This window comes from Mustela erminea, chromosome 10, assembly GCF_009829155.1.
Source record: "Mustela erminea isolate mMusErm1 chromosome 10, mMusErm1.Pri, whole genome shotgun sequence".
NCBI lineage: Eukaryota > Metazoa > Chordata > Mammalia > Carnivora > Mustelidae > Mustela > Mustela erminea.
The window spans coordinates 72,752,210-72,768,568 of record NC_045623.1 but is presented as its reverse complement, the minus strand read 5'-3'; the positions used below and the strand labels follow the sequence as shown (position 1 = coordinate 72,768,568).

The following is a 16,359-nucleotide window of genomic DNA, read 5'->3' as shown; positions in this document are numbered from 1 at the left end:
AATTCCAGTGTCTAACACAATACCTCTTCTATAATGGATCCTAAAAACTGTCAGGGTAAATGAATGAAAGTGGTCAAGGAAAAGGACAATGTCACAAATTAGATAATTCTAGGTAAGAAGGGGCAAAGAAGACAGGTAATTAGATAGAATACTGAACATCTTGGGTTACTGCTAACACGCCAAGGGGTCACAGAAGGAAAATTTAAAGAAGGATAAATTCATACTTCACTAGTAGATGGGCATGGGTACTAAGAAAAACTAATTTTTTGGTTAATTTTTTTAAAAAATTCCCATGTCCCAACTGAATAGCACTTATTACTCCTAGAGAATTAAATGTTTCACTTAGGGACGCCTGGGTGGCTCAGTTGGTTGAGCAGCTGCCTTCGGCTCAGGTCATGATCCCAGCGTCCTGGGATCGAGTCCCACATCGGGCTCCTTGCTCGGCAGGGAGCCTGCTTCTCCCTCTGCCTCTTCCTGCCATTCTGTCTGCCTGTGCTCGCTCTCTCCCCCTCTCTCTCTCTGATAAATAAATTAAAAAAAAAAAAAAATCTTTAAAAAAAAAATAAATAAATAAAATAAATGTTTCACTTAATTCAAACACTTGATCAAGAACACCTTTGACCAGACCATGATATTGGAACATACATACTTTTCCCTTTGTACCACTCCAACCAGAACGTTGCTCTGGTCAGCATGCAGGACTCAAAAATAGGACTTTTCTTGCTATTCCAGGGACCCTCTGAAAAGAAAACCCTCTCTTTTTCTTTTCCTCTTTTGAAGAGACATTTTTAGAGGACTGGACTTGCAGTTGAGTGTATCTTGGCAAACATTTTCAGCTCTAGAGACCTAACAGGAACTAGGGTGGAGTCAGTGGGAAAGGAAACCAGAAGTGAGTTGCTTAGACTTTAAAGCGGAGTGTGCTTCCATTGTTAACCTAGCTCAGTAGACAATAGATAAAGAAAGTGGATGAGGATTCAGGGAAGCAGCCCTGCTGAGGGTCAGAAAGCATGCAATTTGGCTTCCACTTCCTAAGAAACTAAGAGTGGTGACAGAAAGCTGGAGAGGATGCTGCTCCAGCTGTGTGGGGGAACTCCACCCTCAAGTGGTTGACAATTTGCTAAGCAAGAGTACTATGAATTTTATTTAGCTATCTCCTTTCTCTCTCTGCCATGCTCATTATTCACAATTAAAACAAGTAATAAAACAAGCAAGTAATAAAAAAATTTTCAGCCTCTGTAGGCTCATAGTCTTTAAAAAAAAAAAAAAAAAAAAGACAGACAACAACCCAAACATAGGCAAAATACAAAGGGCAAAATGACACAGAGGATAATGCCTCCTAATTTCAAATCACGAAATAGAATCAATTTTAAATATAAATTTTACCATTTATTTTTCCAGGGATGATAAGCCACAACTCTGAACTATATTCAAATAAATTGAACAACTTCTTTTTTCACTTTCCTTGGCTATTTATCTAGCCACCACAGATCTTTGGCATATAAACTGAATGCACAAATATTTCATATGATGTGAATACCATGAAAACATACTAATGTAACCAATATTTAAAATTAATTTATCTCTTACTTACCCAGATTTATAGGTACCTTGAACTTGAGAAATATTCAGATTACTACTCAAGTTTCTTGCCAGAGCTGTTGGAATAATGGGGATGGGCTTTATAGGTGTGCACTTAAAGGTGTTTGCCAGAGTTACCGCTGCCCAATGCAAATCCAAATCCACAATGTCCAAACTTTCCCTGGAAGTAATATGAGCTCTTAGGGAAAGCAGTTTACCACAATCCAAGGAATCTTTGCTACATACATGGTGCTGCAGAGCCTGAGGAATCAATATTATATAATTACTTTAAAACTTTGAAATTTGTCTGTATCTCTGAATGTTCTGCTTCATACTGGTACAACATATATACATCTTGATCCAATAAAATTAAACAATTTCTGATTTGTAACATTTCAATTCTGATTTTTTTCCATGTGACCAAAAAGTTACATGAATAATTATGTCAAAGGAAGTAAGATTTAATATACCAAGTTCCATTACATATTGCCAACTTAGATGTCCCAGCAGCATTTAAAATTCTTATTAGAGAATGTCACTTTCAGTAAACATTCATCACACGAAAAAAACAGATGTAAACTAACTCCAACTCAACTAAGAAAATCTAAAGTCCATTCTTCTTTAATTATTTTCTTATTTCCACAAATTGTCAAGTCAGTTCTTCCTGCATAGTTGCTCAGGCCCACTGTGTCCTTCCTAGACATTCTGCTACCACTCTACTCCAGGCTAATACACATTCTCGAACACACGTCTGACTACAGACTTGGCCTACCTACTCTAACTTCAGTCAGGATGCCCTATCAGATTAACTATCCTTGATTTAATAGCATTTCCTCTTTCAGAAACTTTCAATGACTCTACATAGCCCATATAACAAAGTTCAAATTCCTTAGCCTGGCAGACAAGGCTCTACAATCTGGCCAAACTAATAGTCCAGTCTGATTATCCACAAATGCAGCAAAAATCTATACCCTTAATATTACCTTGAGCACATCCTGCATTTTGTTATCTTGATCACAATGCCTTCCCTTCTGGAAAACTACCCATACATATTACCTCCCTAGAATTCTTGCCTTCAGAAACCATATTTAATCATATTTTAGCAACAATCATTCAATCAGAAATTAATTACAAATACTTGTTAAATATGGGTTTATTGAAATACAACATAATACCCATAATTTGATACTTGGGTTCAGTTAAGAATAATCAAGTTATCAGTGTATCTCACCTTAAAAGCTGAACTGAAGTCATCTGCATCATGGACTATTAATTCTTTTGAACAAAGTCCATGAGTATGAATTTTGCATGGAATCACAAAGTCCCCAGGAAGAGAAGCAGTAGGGGTTCTCTCTAAGCATTCAGGTATTTCTCTACCAGGATCAAAACGATCTACTGTCAATGTCACACTTTCTTCATCTGAAGAACAAAACAGCAGTTATTATAAATAAAATTTATGACATGACAATAAAAATTTGAAATCAACCAAGTAAGCCTACTATTATAACAAAGTATTTTGTTCATACTAATAGTACACTAAGCTCTTATTTTAAAAAATGGCTCCCATACATATTCTTCCACCTGACCAGTGAAGTCTGTGATAGATAGTATGAAGTTTTACTTACCTTTATAAACTTGGTCTATTGCAAAGAAAATTAGTATAAAGAACATTATAACAATCGACTGAATTTGAAACACAAATTCTATTATAGTTACAAAAATATTTTTTTTAAGTATATTACCTTCATCTACTATGAGAGAACCAAGTAAAAAGCATGGCAGGCTTTTTTTATTCTGCTTAGCATGACGACAAGCAAGTCGGATGGTCTTTTCAGTTACTACAAGCTTTGGATTTCTGAAAAATAACAAAAGCCTTTTATGAATATGGTAGGTCTGATATCTTAAAAAACCCTCCCGCCATGAAATGCTGTCTAAAATATAACACACATTTTTTAATACGTACAGAAAAATCACTGTTGAGAAATCCTAGGGTCAAAGATGGGCAGGAGTTGGGGATGTGTAGGGAGAGCTGCCTGGAAACCAGAACTGAAGTTAAGCAGACACTGAAGTTATAGTCGTTCTCTGAGCTTTTGCTTAACTTTACAAACCAGAGCAAGGTTTAAGAAACTATGAGGCTAACCTCCTGTTTCTATAAATAAGATTTGGTTGCAATACCACCTCTGTTTGTTTACATATGGTCTATGGACTTTGGATTCTAGTATTATTGAATGTAGAATATATAAAACTATGATTAAAATGTGTAGAGCATCTGGGTGGCTCAGTGGGTTAAAGCCTCTGCCTTCTGCACAGGTCATGATCTCAGGGTCCTGGGATCGAGCCCTGCATCGGGCTCTCTGCTCAGCGGGCAACCTGCTTCCCTTCCTCTCTCTGCCTGACTCTCTGCCTACTTGTGATCTCTGTCAAATAAATAAATAAAATCTTTAAATAAAAGAAAAAAAAAGGTGTAAAGATATATAAAAGGGACTCCAATATATGAGCAAGGAACTAGATACTATCAAAAAAGATGAGGCAGGGATGCCTGGATGGCTCAGTTGGTTGAGCAGCTGCTTTCGGCTCAGGTCATGATCCCAGCATCCTGGGATCGAGTCCCGCATCAGGCTCCTTGTTCGGCAGGGAGCCTGCTTCTCCCTCTGCCTCTGCTGCCACTCGGCCTGCCTGTGCGCGCTCTCTCTCTCTCTCTCTGGCAAATAAATAAATAAAATCTTAAAAAAAAAAAAAAAAAAAAAAGATGAGGCAAATTTGAAAAAGAACCACAAAGAACTTGCAGAAATAAAAATATAATCAATTTAAAAATCAATATAATGAACAGGGGATAGGTACATGAATTTTTATTATCCTATAAATTCTGCATATATATTATAAACAATCTTTGATATATATGGAATACTTCCACATGTAAAAAACCCAAACATACAGGTTAGATGGCTAAGTACACCTAAAGAGAAAATTAGTAGAGTTGAAGAAAAAAATCACCCACATTGTAGCTCAGAAAGATAACAATAGAAAATGTAAAAGGTCAAGAGACATCAAGAAAAGAATGAACAAGTCTAAGAAATATTTAATTAAACTTCCACAAGACTATTGGTTTTTTTTTTTTTTTTTTAAGATTTTATTTATTGGGGGCGCCTGGGTGGCTCAGTTGGTTAAGCCACTGCCTTCAGCTCAGGTCATGATCCTGGAGTCCCAGGATCATTTCCCTCATCGGGATCCCTGCTCAGTGGGGAGTCTGCTTCCCCCTCTGACTCTCTCCTCTTGTCATGCTCTATCTCTCACTCTCTCTCTCAGGTAAATAAATAAAATCTTAAAAAAAAAAAAAAAAAAAAAGATTTATTTATTGGGGCCCCTGGGTGGCTCACTTGTTAAGTGTCTGCCTTAGGCTCAGGTCATGATCCCAGGGTCCTGGGAATGAGCCCCACATTGGGCTCCCTGCTCAGCGGGAAGCCTGCTTCTCCCTCTCCTACTCCCCCTGCTCGTGTTCCCTCAGTTGCTGCATCTCTGTCAAATAAATATGTAAAATCTTAAAAAAAAAAAAAAAGATTTTATTTATTTATTTGAGAGAGACAGAGTGTGAGTAGAGAAAGGGAGGAGACTCCCTGCTGGGCAGAAAGCCTGATGTTTGTGGTTCCATCCCAGGACCCTGAAACCATGACTAGAGCCGAAGATGCCACCCATGCACTCCCACAAGACTGTTTTGTTTTTTTTTAATCAGTGATACTATCCTTCTCTGCCAACTGGTTTAGAACTTCAGTATGTTTTGACTTGTATCTCTCCTTTAGTTCCACTGAATCCATCATCAAATACTATAAGCTATTTCTTTAAAAAGCCTTGTTTCATTCTTTCCTTTTGATCTTAATACTGCTACATTGCTCTAAACCCTGATAATAGCAACCATTTATTGAATGCTTCCTATGTTCCAGGCACCATGCCAACTGCTGCTTTACAGAGCCTGTCTCATTTAATCCCAACAAGAGTGCTACGAAACAGGTATCATTATTCCATTTTCTAAATAAAGAAACTGATCCCTGCCTACTTTACTGAGGTTGCATAAATAAGAAGTGATAGAATCAGGATTTGACCCTCCAGGCAGTTTGACTCCAGTTACAGCACTTTAAACAAACCACTAGGGCATAAATCGATGTTGCTTAGATTACAGAAAACCATCTCACAGCTAAGCTAACTCCAGGTTTTCCCCATTATGACTTATCCTTCTTAGAATTCTGCTTTCAACAAATAACTCCCTTATACACAAAATCATCGTGGATCTCTATTTTCTATTTCTTTAAGCTTAAGTTTTTATATCTTTCTTTCAAGATCCTGCCCTAACCATGATTTATATTCTTTCTAACATGATCTATTCACTTAAAGTAAGTTCAGTCTTCTCAGTGTTTTACAAAGACAGCATGCTAAAGCACGATCAAAAACCCTTCCAGTTTTTATTATAGTTTGTCTCTTGAATTCCTATAATACTTAGAAATTTAGACTTGCAGACCATTTTAACTGTGAAATTAAGATTACTTCTCAAAAGCACAAGAAATAGAGCTAAGAAGCAGTAAGAGATAGTTTGAGCAGAGTTTCTGAATGGAAAAGTTTAAAAAAAAAGGAATTAGTTATAGTAATCAACTTTGCCTTACACATCCTTTTGATTCCTGTTTCTACTGGTTTGATTTGAAAAGAGAAACATACCTGTAGTAATTGAGGTGTAAGTAGATGAAATCTCCAGTTGGGATTGGGTTCCAAAGTGCATATTTTGATGGAGGAAAGTAGAAAGGTACCATCCTGCTTGAAGGAAACCTTAAACAAAAAAATGTTTAAATCAAAACACAATGAAAAGCAAACTTAGCAGAAATTTTATAAGAAGCAGTTTAACATTAAATGATGAAGCTTTTCAAACTACTTATGTTAGTTTTTTTAAAACTTAGAAATATTTTTAGGAAATTAAAAAAAAAAAAAGAAAGAAAGAAAGAAAGAAAAGAAAAATCCTTGTAAATATACTATTAAGAAAATAAGCACTCGGGGTGCCTGGGTGGATCAGTGTTAGGTTAAAGCCTCTGCCTTAGGCTCAGGTCATGATCCTGATCTATCCATGATCGAGCCCCGCATTGGGCTCTCTGCTCAGCAGGGAGCCTGCTTCCCTTCCTCTCTCTGCCTGCCTCTCTGCCTACTTGTGTGATCTCTGTCTGTCAAATAAATAAATAAATAATCTTTAAAAAAAAAGAAAAAAGAAAGAAAAGAAAAGAAGCACTCAAAATTTAGGTATAGCTTTTTCCTGTCCTTTTTTTTTTTTTTCCCTATGCTTACATAAATTTACATACACACGTTTCTTAAAAAGAGTGGGAAAAGGCACCTAGCTGGCTCAGTTGGTAGAGCACGTGACCCCTGATCTCACAGTTGTGAATTCAAGCCCCACATTGGGCATGGAAGCTACTTAAAATAAAAAGACAATAGATGGGGGTGCCTGGGTGGCTCAGTGGGTTAGGCCGCTGCCTTCGGCTCAGGTCATGATCTCGGGGTCCTGGGATCGAGCCCCGCATCGGGCTCTCTGCTCAGCAGGGAGCCTGCTTCCCTTCCTCTCTCTGCCTGCCTCTCTGTCTACTTGTGATCTCTCTCTGTCAAATAAACAAAATCTTAAAAATAAAAAATAAATAAATAAAAACTTCATTTTGGGGATTATATAGCTAATTCAGGATTGACCTTTAAAAAAAAAAGACAATAGACGAATGAATGAATGAATGAATACATAAATAAATAAATAGATAAGAATCAATCCTATAATATCTTCATTAAGTAACAGAGAAAAAGTATAAACCATGAAATTACATTAAAATTTAAATTTAAAATTCTATCCTTCTGAACTAATTCCTAGATAATATCCAATAAAATTATGAAAAGCACAAGAACTTAATATAGTCTTAATTTTTCAGTGTTTCTAAACTTGGGACCTATCACTTCAGTTTAATTGTTACCGAAGCATCAAAAGGACAGCATAATAAGTAATTCCTTAAGCAAACATCTTAGATACAGCGAAAAGCAAGGTTTCAATGTTAAGTCATACAGAACACAATCATAAAGTTTTTATTTTACGTAAGTGAGCAACATGAGAAAACCATAAGAAACAATGGAGAGAAAGGACTGAGGAAAAGATATCAGCCAAAGTCCCATGTAATTAAAGCAAGAAAGCTCTGACAGGGAGTTAACTACACCAATATATTTGCATGGTAGTAGACTATTCACAAAAGCTGAACTGAAAGATTATTTATCATATCATATTTTAAGAATATCTCATTCTAAATCTTCCTTTCTTATATCATCTAATGAAGCTTCTCAACTATAAAACTAGACTGTTTACTGGTCACCTACTATGTACCAGGCATCCCAGCAGGCACTTTACATACACAAAATTTCTCACTAAAACTGCTCCAGAACCACTTTATTATCCATTTTATAGATAGCAAACAGTAACTTTCCTAACTTTATACAATAATTAAAGTAGCAAAGGTGGGCTCTAAATCTAAGTGTGGCTGATTTCAAAACTTATACTTCCAGAAGCTGAATGGTATAGAGATTTAAAACCTGGGTTCTTGGGGCGCCTGGGTGGCTCAGTGGGTTAAGCCGCTGCCTTCGGCTCAGGTCATGATCTCAGGGTCCTGGGATCGAGTCCCGCATCGGGCTCTCTGCTCAGCAGGGAGCCTGCTTCCCTCTCTCTCTCTCTCTGCCTGCCTCTCTGCCTACTTGTGATCTCTGTCTGTCAAATAAATAAATAAAATCTTTAAAAAAAATAAAATAAAATAAAACCTGGGTTCTTGAAAAACAATCTGAGGGTTTTGAAGGGACGGGGGGTGGGAGGTTGGGGTACCAGGTGGTGGGTATTATAGAGGGCACGGATTGCATGGAGCACGGGGTGTGGTGCAAAAATAATGAATACTGTTATGCTGGAAATAAAAAAAAAAAAAAAAAAAAACTTTCTTAGTGAAAGGAGCAAGATATTAAAGGTTATATATTGTATGATTCAATTTACATGAAAAAAAAAATAAATAAATAAAAAAATAAATAAAACCTGGGTTCTATTTCTGACTCCACCACTACTCCTAGCTGTGTGCTTTCAAATCCATGTCCGATCCCATGTCTGATCTGAGCTCATAATATCTATAAGAAGGTTCTTTAATCTCCCTTTTTTGAAATGAGGACATAGTCTGAGATTGAGAAATCTGTTCAAGGTCACAAAGCTTGTGAGTTTATCTGTTTCTATATTTAATATATTTATCACTTATCAGTTGGTGAGAGGCAGCATAATGAGGTGGGGAAGGCAAAATGTCTGGAAATCAGTTTCTTAGGTCTGAAAACTCGCTTCAAAATCTGCTAGCTCTGTGACCTTTCTCACATTATTTAATGTCTCTGTGCCTCAGTTTCCTCATCTGTTAAACAGGTAATACTTGTATCTGTATCTCCAGGCAGTTACACTGAATATTAAATGAGTCCATATATGTAAAGGGTTTAAAGTAGAAGTCACATCAGGTTTAAATCCTGCCCCATATCACTTACCAACCATATAACTTTGGATTGGTTAATCTATGTCAGTTTCCTCATTTAAAAAAAAAAGGCAGGGGGATGAAGATAATAATAGTACCTATACCTCATAGGTTTGTTATAAGGATTAAGTAAGAATAATGCACATAATGTGCTTAGCACAGCACCTGACACATAAACAATAAATGTTGTTATTAGTCGTTTTCTTAAACTAAGGTACACAGTAGACTTTAGAGGCAGGGGAAATAGAAACAACTTGAAATGTGGCAAAAATTTTACATGTATGTATATAAGTTTTTATCATATAAAAGGGGGATTCATGCTATCAGATATTCAAAGTGGTCTGCAACCCCTAAGTAATTCAGAACTGTTGCTCTCAGCCCAGAGATTATTGAAAACCAGAGGTCGGGGCACCTGGGTGGCTTAGTTAACGGTCAGTTAACTAAGTTAACGATGGTCAGTTAACGGTCTGTGTCATGCTTAGGTCATAATCCTGGGGTCCTGGGATCGAGCCCCAGGTCAGGCTCCCCCCTCAGTGGGGAATCTGTTTCTCCCTCTCCCTCTTTCCTCTTTGTGTTTTCTCTCTCTCTCTCTCACTCTCACTTTAAAAAAAAAAAAAAAAAAAGGAAAGAAAACCAAAAATCATTAAATAAGTAAAAAAACTAAGTTGGATATATCAGGAATAATCAATTTAAATTACATGAGTATATTATCCTCCCTAGAATGTAAGGCATGAATTTGACCCAAAAATAAAATAGAAAAGATAATGTATTGACTTGTTGCAAATGCAACAAGTTCCTTCAAAAAAAAGAAGTTGACAAATTTTCAAAGAATAAGAAGTACTAATAGGATAAAACAGAAGGGCCAAAATTAAGCAAAAGAAATATGATAGCCTCTTTGGGTCACGTTTCCCATTGTCTTCATCAAAAACATCTGGTACAAAAGAAAAGTACAGAGAATGAAGGAAATTCACGGATATAATTATAGCTTAGAAGAAAAAAAATTCACATGTCAGCAATAATTGTCCCTTTCTCGAGGGAAAAGAAAGAACGATAAATGATCCAAACAGCTAAATAACACAAGCCAATCTGCCTTATCCCTACAGTACTGACAGACTGAGAAAATTAGGGGACAGGTGGCAAGCTCCTCCTTCCCATTCTACATGAGTGGGGAAAAGCTTAGGGACATTTAAAGAAACTTGGTATATCCAGTGTGAAATCTTCCATCGAGGATTAGGGTTTAGACAAGGGAAGGAACCCAACCACTTTCTCGTTTGTCTAGGAGGTAAATAAATATGTATGTGATTTTTAGCCTCAAGAGCTCGGGTTCTATTTCCCATTAATAAAGATGCTCTGTGAAACCAGAAAAGGGAAGGTAGGAATAAAACTAACATTACCAAGCGCTTACTGTGTGCCAGATCCTTTACCTTAGTAATCTTACTTAATCCTTCACAATAATTTCTGTTACATAGAGATTACTATCCCCCATTTACAGATGAGGAAACTGAGGCTTACAGAAGTTAGTTAACCTGATCAAGGTTACCCACCTACCAAGTGGTACAGATGGGATGTGGATCCGGATTTTCCTGATTTGAAAGTTTTATTTTATTTTGTTTCTATTCCAACCTATCTTCCCAAGTTATGAGAAGCAGTGAAAAAAACATTTTGTAAAAATGCTTCTATACCTGGTATTCATCTGGGGCCCTGCAAGAGAAGATGTAGGCTCCATGACAGTTGGTGAATTATGTATTCAATTTCAAATACTCAGAATCCTAAAAAAGTAAAGAGAATGTTACTAATGAATGATTAAAAAAAAAAAAAAAGAAACCTGATTTAACCACATATTAACAGTACAGACAAAATTGGGTTACTTGTAAAAAAAAAAAAAATTGGTTACTTGTATGAAGTACCTTCATCTATAGATTAGTAAGAGAAAATGGTTGTGGATTCTGATCATTTTCATACTTTATAGTCATTCTGCCTATAAACTAATGTTAATATTAATCTGGGCAGCACAGTTTTTAATATATGAAATTTTGGCCAAAAGCCTCATAATATTCAGAAAACTGCAGAACAGTACATAGGAACAACAAACTAGATATTTATTGAATCTGTAATGTAGTTAACAAACCTTAAATCTTCTGGAGATGGAAGACAAATACTGAATCCCTACAAACAGACTTGTTTCCCTACAGAATCTGTGGTCCTTTTTTGGTCTCACATGCCCTCTCTGGGTACTTCTCATCCATTCCCATTATACTGTACAAAGCAAACTCAGTTTTCACCTCTCTTCTCAGTTTCAAACCTGTATTTTAAAGTGCCCACTGGATAGCTCCATCTAAATATTATCAAAGGAAAATACAGAGCTCATGGTCTTTTCTTTACTGTTCAGTATTTCCTTTACTATTTTATTAGGTCTTAGCCTTCTTTAGGCCCTTCAATTCTAGCAAGAAGGAACTGTCTGAAGCAAGATAAGGGAGGAAAGAGTTATTACTGCATGTGCAGAAGAGATTTTTCAAATAAAGCCAGAGGCTGAAATTATTGACTAGAAGAAAATCTTGTTTAAAGTGCTCTTGTGGGGCGCCTGGGTGGCTCAGTGGGTTAAGCCGCTGCCTTCGGCTCAGGTCATGATCTCAGGGTCCTGGGATCGAGTCCCGCATCAGGCTCTCTGCTCAGCAGGGAGTCTGCTTCCTCCTCTCTCTCTCTCTGCCTGCCTCTCTGCCTACTTGTGATTTCTCTCTGTCAAATAAATAAATAAAATCTTTAAAAAAAAAATAAATAAATAAATAAAAATAAAGTGCTCTTGTAAGGTTGACTAAAAAGTCTCTCTTGGAGCTATCTGGACTTCATGCATCATCTATGGAATGAAGGCTTTAATCTTGAAAGCCCTTCTATGTCATTTGGTTGTCACGCATAATAGTATTCAGATCAATAATTGTAACTCTTGGGTGCCTGGGTGGCTCAGTGGGTTGGGCCGCTGCCTTCGGCTCAGGTCATGATCTCAGGGTCCTGGGATCGAGTCCCGCATCGGGCTCTGCTCGGCGGGGAGCCTGCTTCCCTTCCTCTCTCTCTGCCTGCCTCTCTGCCTACTTGTGATCTCTCTCTGTCAAATAAATAAATAAAATCTTAAAAAAAAAAAAATAACTGTAACTCTAAGAAGTATATAAAATGCCATTTTACTTCAATAAATGAAAGAGTCTTAAAGCTCCAGATTTGTCTCTTCTTCCTTTATGTATGAGGATAAAAAGATGATGTTGATCTCTTTCTCATTTTAAAACAATACATGAGTTTATTCTGACAGCATCACGCAAGCAATTAAAGTCAGTGAAACTAAAACCATATAACACCTATACCTAGCAAAACATACCCTCCTCAGATAATGGCATCATCCTTTATCAAAATGGAAACCCTCAAGTTATCCTTACCTCCCCTTTCTCCCTGTTTCCCGATATATATTCTGTTTTAACATCTCTAGGACCTTATTTCCTGACTCACCATATTTACTGAAAGGTCCCAGAGTGTTCCCAGAAGGGTATTTGTGCATATCTGACATTATTTTCCCTTCTGAAAAAGCTGATGGCTCGGGGCGCCTGGGTGGCTCAGTCGTTAGGCGTCTGCCTTCAGCTCAGGTCGTGGTCTCAGGGTCCTGGGATGGAGCCCCAAAATCGGGCTGCCTGCTCAGCAGGGCGCCTGCCTCCCCCTCTCCCACTCCCCTGTGTGTGTTCCCTGTCTCCATGTGTCTTTATCCAATAAATAAAATCCTAAAAAAAAAAAATGCGCTGATGGCTCTTCTTTATATACAGAAGAAAGCACCTTCACAGTCTGGCCCACCTTATTAGCCCCCTTTATCCCACATTCCAACCAAATTGAACTACTTACAGTTCCCCGAGTTTGAGCATCTTTGCACAGCCTGTTGCCCTGACTTGGAATGCCCTGACAAATCATCATCCTTCACAATCCCAATCGAATGTCCTTTGCTCTGTAAAAACCATCTCCTGGACACCATAGTGATGTGACCACTGCCTGCGTCCACACATAGCATTTTCACACTGTACTGTTGACACACTATTCCCAGGAGACCACGGACTTCAAACTTTAACTGACCCCTTCACTACGTAGCCACATGAGCTGAAAGTGAGGAATGCAGGAACGAGCACACGTCGGCCGTCAAACTTTCACCTTTAAACGCCACGTTATCGACGGCAAACCTCTTTCACATACCTAACGATTCCTAGGGAATCGTTCCTAGGGAATTCGTGGTCCGCTTGACTGATTTCTCCCACTAGTTTCCCTTCACGTCATCGGCCCCAGGCTCCAGGAGGGCTGAATCCACCAAAGGGCCCTGAAAGTTCCCACCGTCCTCCTAGTTCCGCTGCCGCCCTTCGAGAGAATCCAGAACACAAAGCCCCACTCACTGCTTCCTCCGCCCAGCCGGGTCTGTTTGTTGGGCCGGAACAGCGGTCGCCTCCAAGGAGCGCCTCCGCCGCCTCCGCCCCGCCTCCGGGACGTTGGGGTCGCGGGAACCGAGGCGGCAAACAGCCTCGCGAAACCGAAGCCCGCGCCGCGCCTACTGACTGGTCAGAAATCCGACCCATCAGGGGCAGGGGCGGTGCCAGAAGCAACACGCACGGTCGCCGCCGACGTGATGATACACCAGCCAATCAGCTTTCCGCACCAATCCGGCGCTTGGCCAATGCCAAGCCTCATTGGAGAAAAGAGTGCGCCACCCGTTCTCCGGGATCAATACCGAAGGATTTAAACACTACATTTTGGTCAACGGTTAAGTTCCGGGGTGGGGTGGACCTTGCGCACGCGCAATGACAAGCCCAAGCTGGTCGATGCGGGAGTGCCAGAGGAAGTCGGAAGTGCTCTTTTCCAGATTGTCGCCGGGCGATTAAAAGCGGACAAAACTTTCTACTTAAATGGACAAAAGGGAGGGAAGTTCGATTCCTTCTAGTTTCTTAACGAAGAAGACTCCTCTCCTCTCAATAACAACAAAAAGTTTTAGTTCCTTACCGTTGAGTAAAAAAGAAACGTGAATTAAATTTATAAACCATTTATTCTTAGTTTCTACAACTAATGTTAGTAATTGAGCTTTCTCCACCATTATTTTATATGATTGTCCTCCAACAGCCAAAGTGGGTATTATTATCCCTATTCAACAAGGGAGGAAATGTTAGAAATCACACAGCTAGTTAGTGCAGAGTGATGATTTGAAATGGCACTTACCTTTCCACTATATTTAACTTATGTTAGTTTCCTGAGCAATATGGGAGCGTCAAAGTGTGAGATGCATCTACAGGTTGTATTGTTCTGAATAAGCGTCCACTCTTTTGAGGGAGTTAAAACACTTTTTAAAAAAAGATTTATTTGTCAGAGCGCGCAAGCACAGCAGCAGGCAAAGGAGAAGCAGGCTCCCCACTGAACAAGGAGCCCCACTGGGAGACTGGATCCCAGGGCGCTGGGATCAAGACCTTGGCCAAAGGCAGACGGTTAGTGGACCGAGCCACCCAGGTGTCCCTAAAACACTATCCTGAAAAATGTATAAAACTAGCCAAGAAAAGGGCGTCTGGGTGGTTCAGTTGGTTGAGCAATCGACTCCAGATTTCAGCTCAGATAATGATCTGGGGTCCTAAAATCATCCCTGCACTCAGCAGGGGGTCTGCTTGAGATTCTCTCCTCCCTCTCCCTCTTCACCTGCTCCAGTGGTGCGCAAGTGCTTTCTATTTCTCTTGAAAATAAATACATAAATATTTAAAAACAAAAACAAAAAAACCTAGCCAAGAGAGATATGTCCTATAGAATGTCATTCTCTGCTTTCCTGAAAAAATTATTAGAATGTAAAGCACACATTTTTAAGAGAAATGATGGTGAGTTCCTCCGCTCTGGTGTGCGTGTACAAAGAGCCTCAGACAGTGATGCATGTCTGACAAAGTGTTGGCCAACCCAAGAGGGGGCTCTGGAACAACGATTGCCCATTAGAAGAGTCTCACATCAGGTAGAAATGGGTAGAATCTCTGCTGTGCTTAGCCATTGCCTGGGGCTTCTCAGAAGAAGCAAGAACCAAGCTAAGGTAGATCCTAAAGGCAACAGCAAGAGACTGTTAGCGAAGTGTGTGCTTTGCAGCTGACTGGCATGATCTTTCTGGAGAAAGATCCAAGTGACACATGTCAATGGATGTCATGAGTTGCATTAAGTGCAAAGGCTCTGGGGAGGGAACTCCCTGACATCTTCAAGGAAGACCAAGGAACCCAGTATGTCCTTAGCAGAGTGAGGAGAATATTAAGGATTGAAGAGGGAAATGTTGTTGGTAGACCACACAGAGCCTTAGAGGCCATGATAAGGATTTGACTGCTCTTTTGAGTTAGATAGGAAGCCATCAGAACATTTTATTTTATTTTTAAATTAATTTATTTTTCAAGTAAGCTCCCTGCCCAATGTGGGGCTTGAACTAAAAACCCTGAGATTAAGGGTCACAGGCTCTATCAACTAAGCCAGCCAGGTGCCCCAACCACAGGAATATTTTAAACAGGGGGCTAACATGATCTGACGTTAGGTTTTAGAAGGTTTATTGTGGTTGCTACCTTGAGAATAAACTGTAGGGGAAAGGAGAAGAAAGGAGACCAGTTAGAAAGCTACTGTAAGCTATTGTAATGACCTAGACACTGATGGTGGTTTAAACCAGAGTGGTAGCAATGGACGTGGTGAGAGGTGGTTGGATTCTAGATAGACTTGGAAGGTAAAGTAAACATGATTTGATTAGAAATTGAATTTAGGATGTAAAAGAAAGGGACTTTGGGTGGGACCCTCATGATTTATAGTTTTCTTTAGAACTATTTTAAGATATCTGAAAGAAAGATGTAAGATTATATTAGACAAAAAGGAAAGGATGAACATAACATATAACTCCCTATCCCTGTTGGGTAAGCAATAGTGTACAGCATGGAAAGGAGGAGAGGAAAGAGTAACTATACACTGGAGAAACTTGACCAAAGCTACTTCAGCCAAGTGATCAAGGCCAACATTAAATAGTCATAAGTGATGTTGATAGTATGTACATTGGACATGCTGTGTTAAAAATGGCACTTTAGGGGCGCCTGGGTGGCTCAGTCGTTAAGCATCTGCCTTTAGCTCAGGTCATGATCCCAGGATCCTGGGATCGAGCCCCGCATCGGGCTGCCTACTCAGCGAGGCACCTGCTTTTGCCTCTTCCACTCCCTCTGCTTGTGTTCCCTCT

The 16,359-nt window shown here is 39.1% G+C and overlaps 1 protein-coding gene across 4 annotated transcripts in view; it reads right to left on the bottom strand.

The window, feature by feature from the left end:
• STIL (STIL centriolar assembly protein) overlaps positions 1–13,915 on the bottom strand; it is a 75,152-nt gene extending 61,237 nt beyond the window's left edge. For 2 of the 4 annotated variants that reach the window (XM_032302335.1, XM_032302338.1), the window contains exons 1-6: positions 13,538–13,915; positions 10,808–10,894; positions 6,283–6,390; positions 3,321–3,433; positions 2,810–2,997; positions 1,592–1,839 (exon numbers count right to left, since the gene is read on the bottom strand). In XM_032302335.1, coding sequence (XP_032158226.1) covers positions 1,592–1,839; positions 2,810–2,997; positions 3,321–3,433; positions 6,283–6,390; positions 10,808–10,851 — 701 coding nt within the window. In that variant the 5' untranslated portion in view covers positions 10,852–10,894; positions 13,538–13,915. Of the gene's footprint in view, positions 1–1,591; positions 1,840–2,809; positions 2,998–3,320; positions 3,434–6,282; positions 6,391–10,807; positions 10,895–13,001; positions 13,300–13,343 lie in introns of those variants that run through there. The other 2 variants (XM_032302336.1, XM_032302337.1) reach the window with 2 other exon arrangements.
• Positions 13,916–16,359: the final 2,444 nt, after the last annotated feature.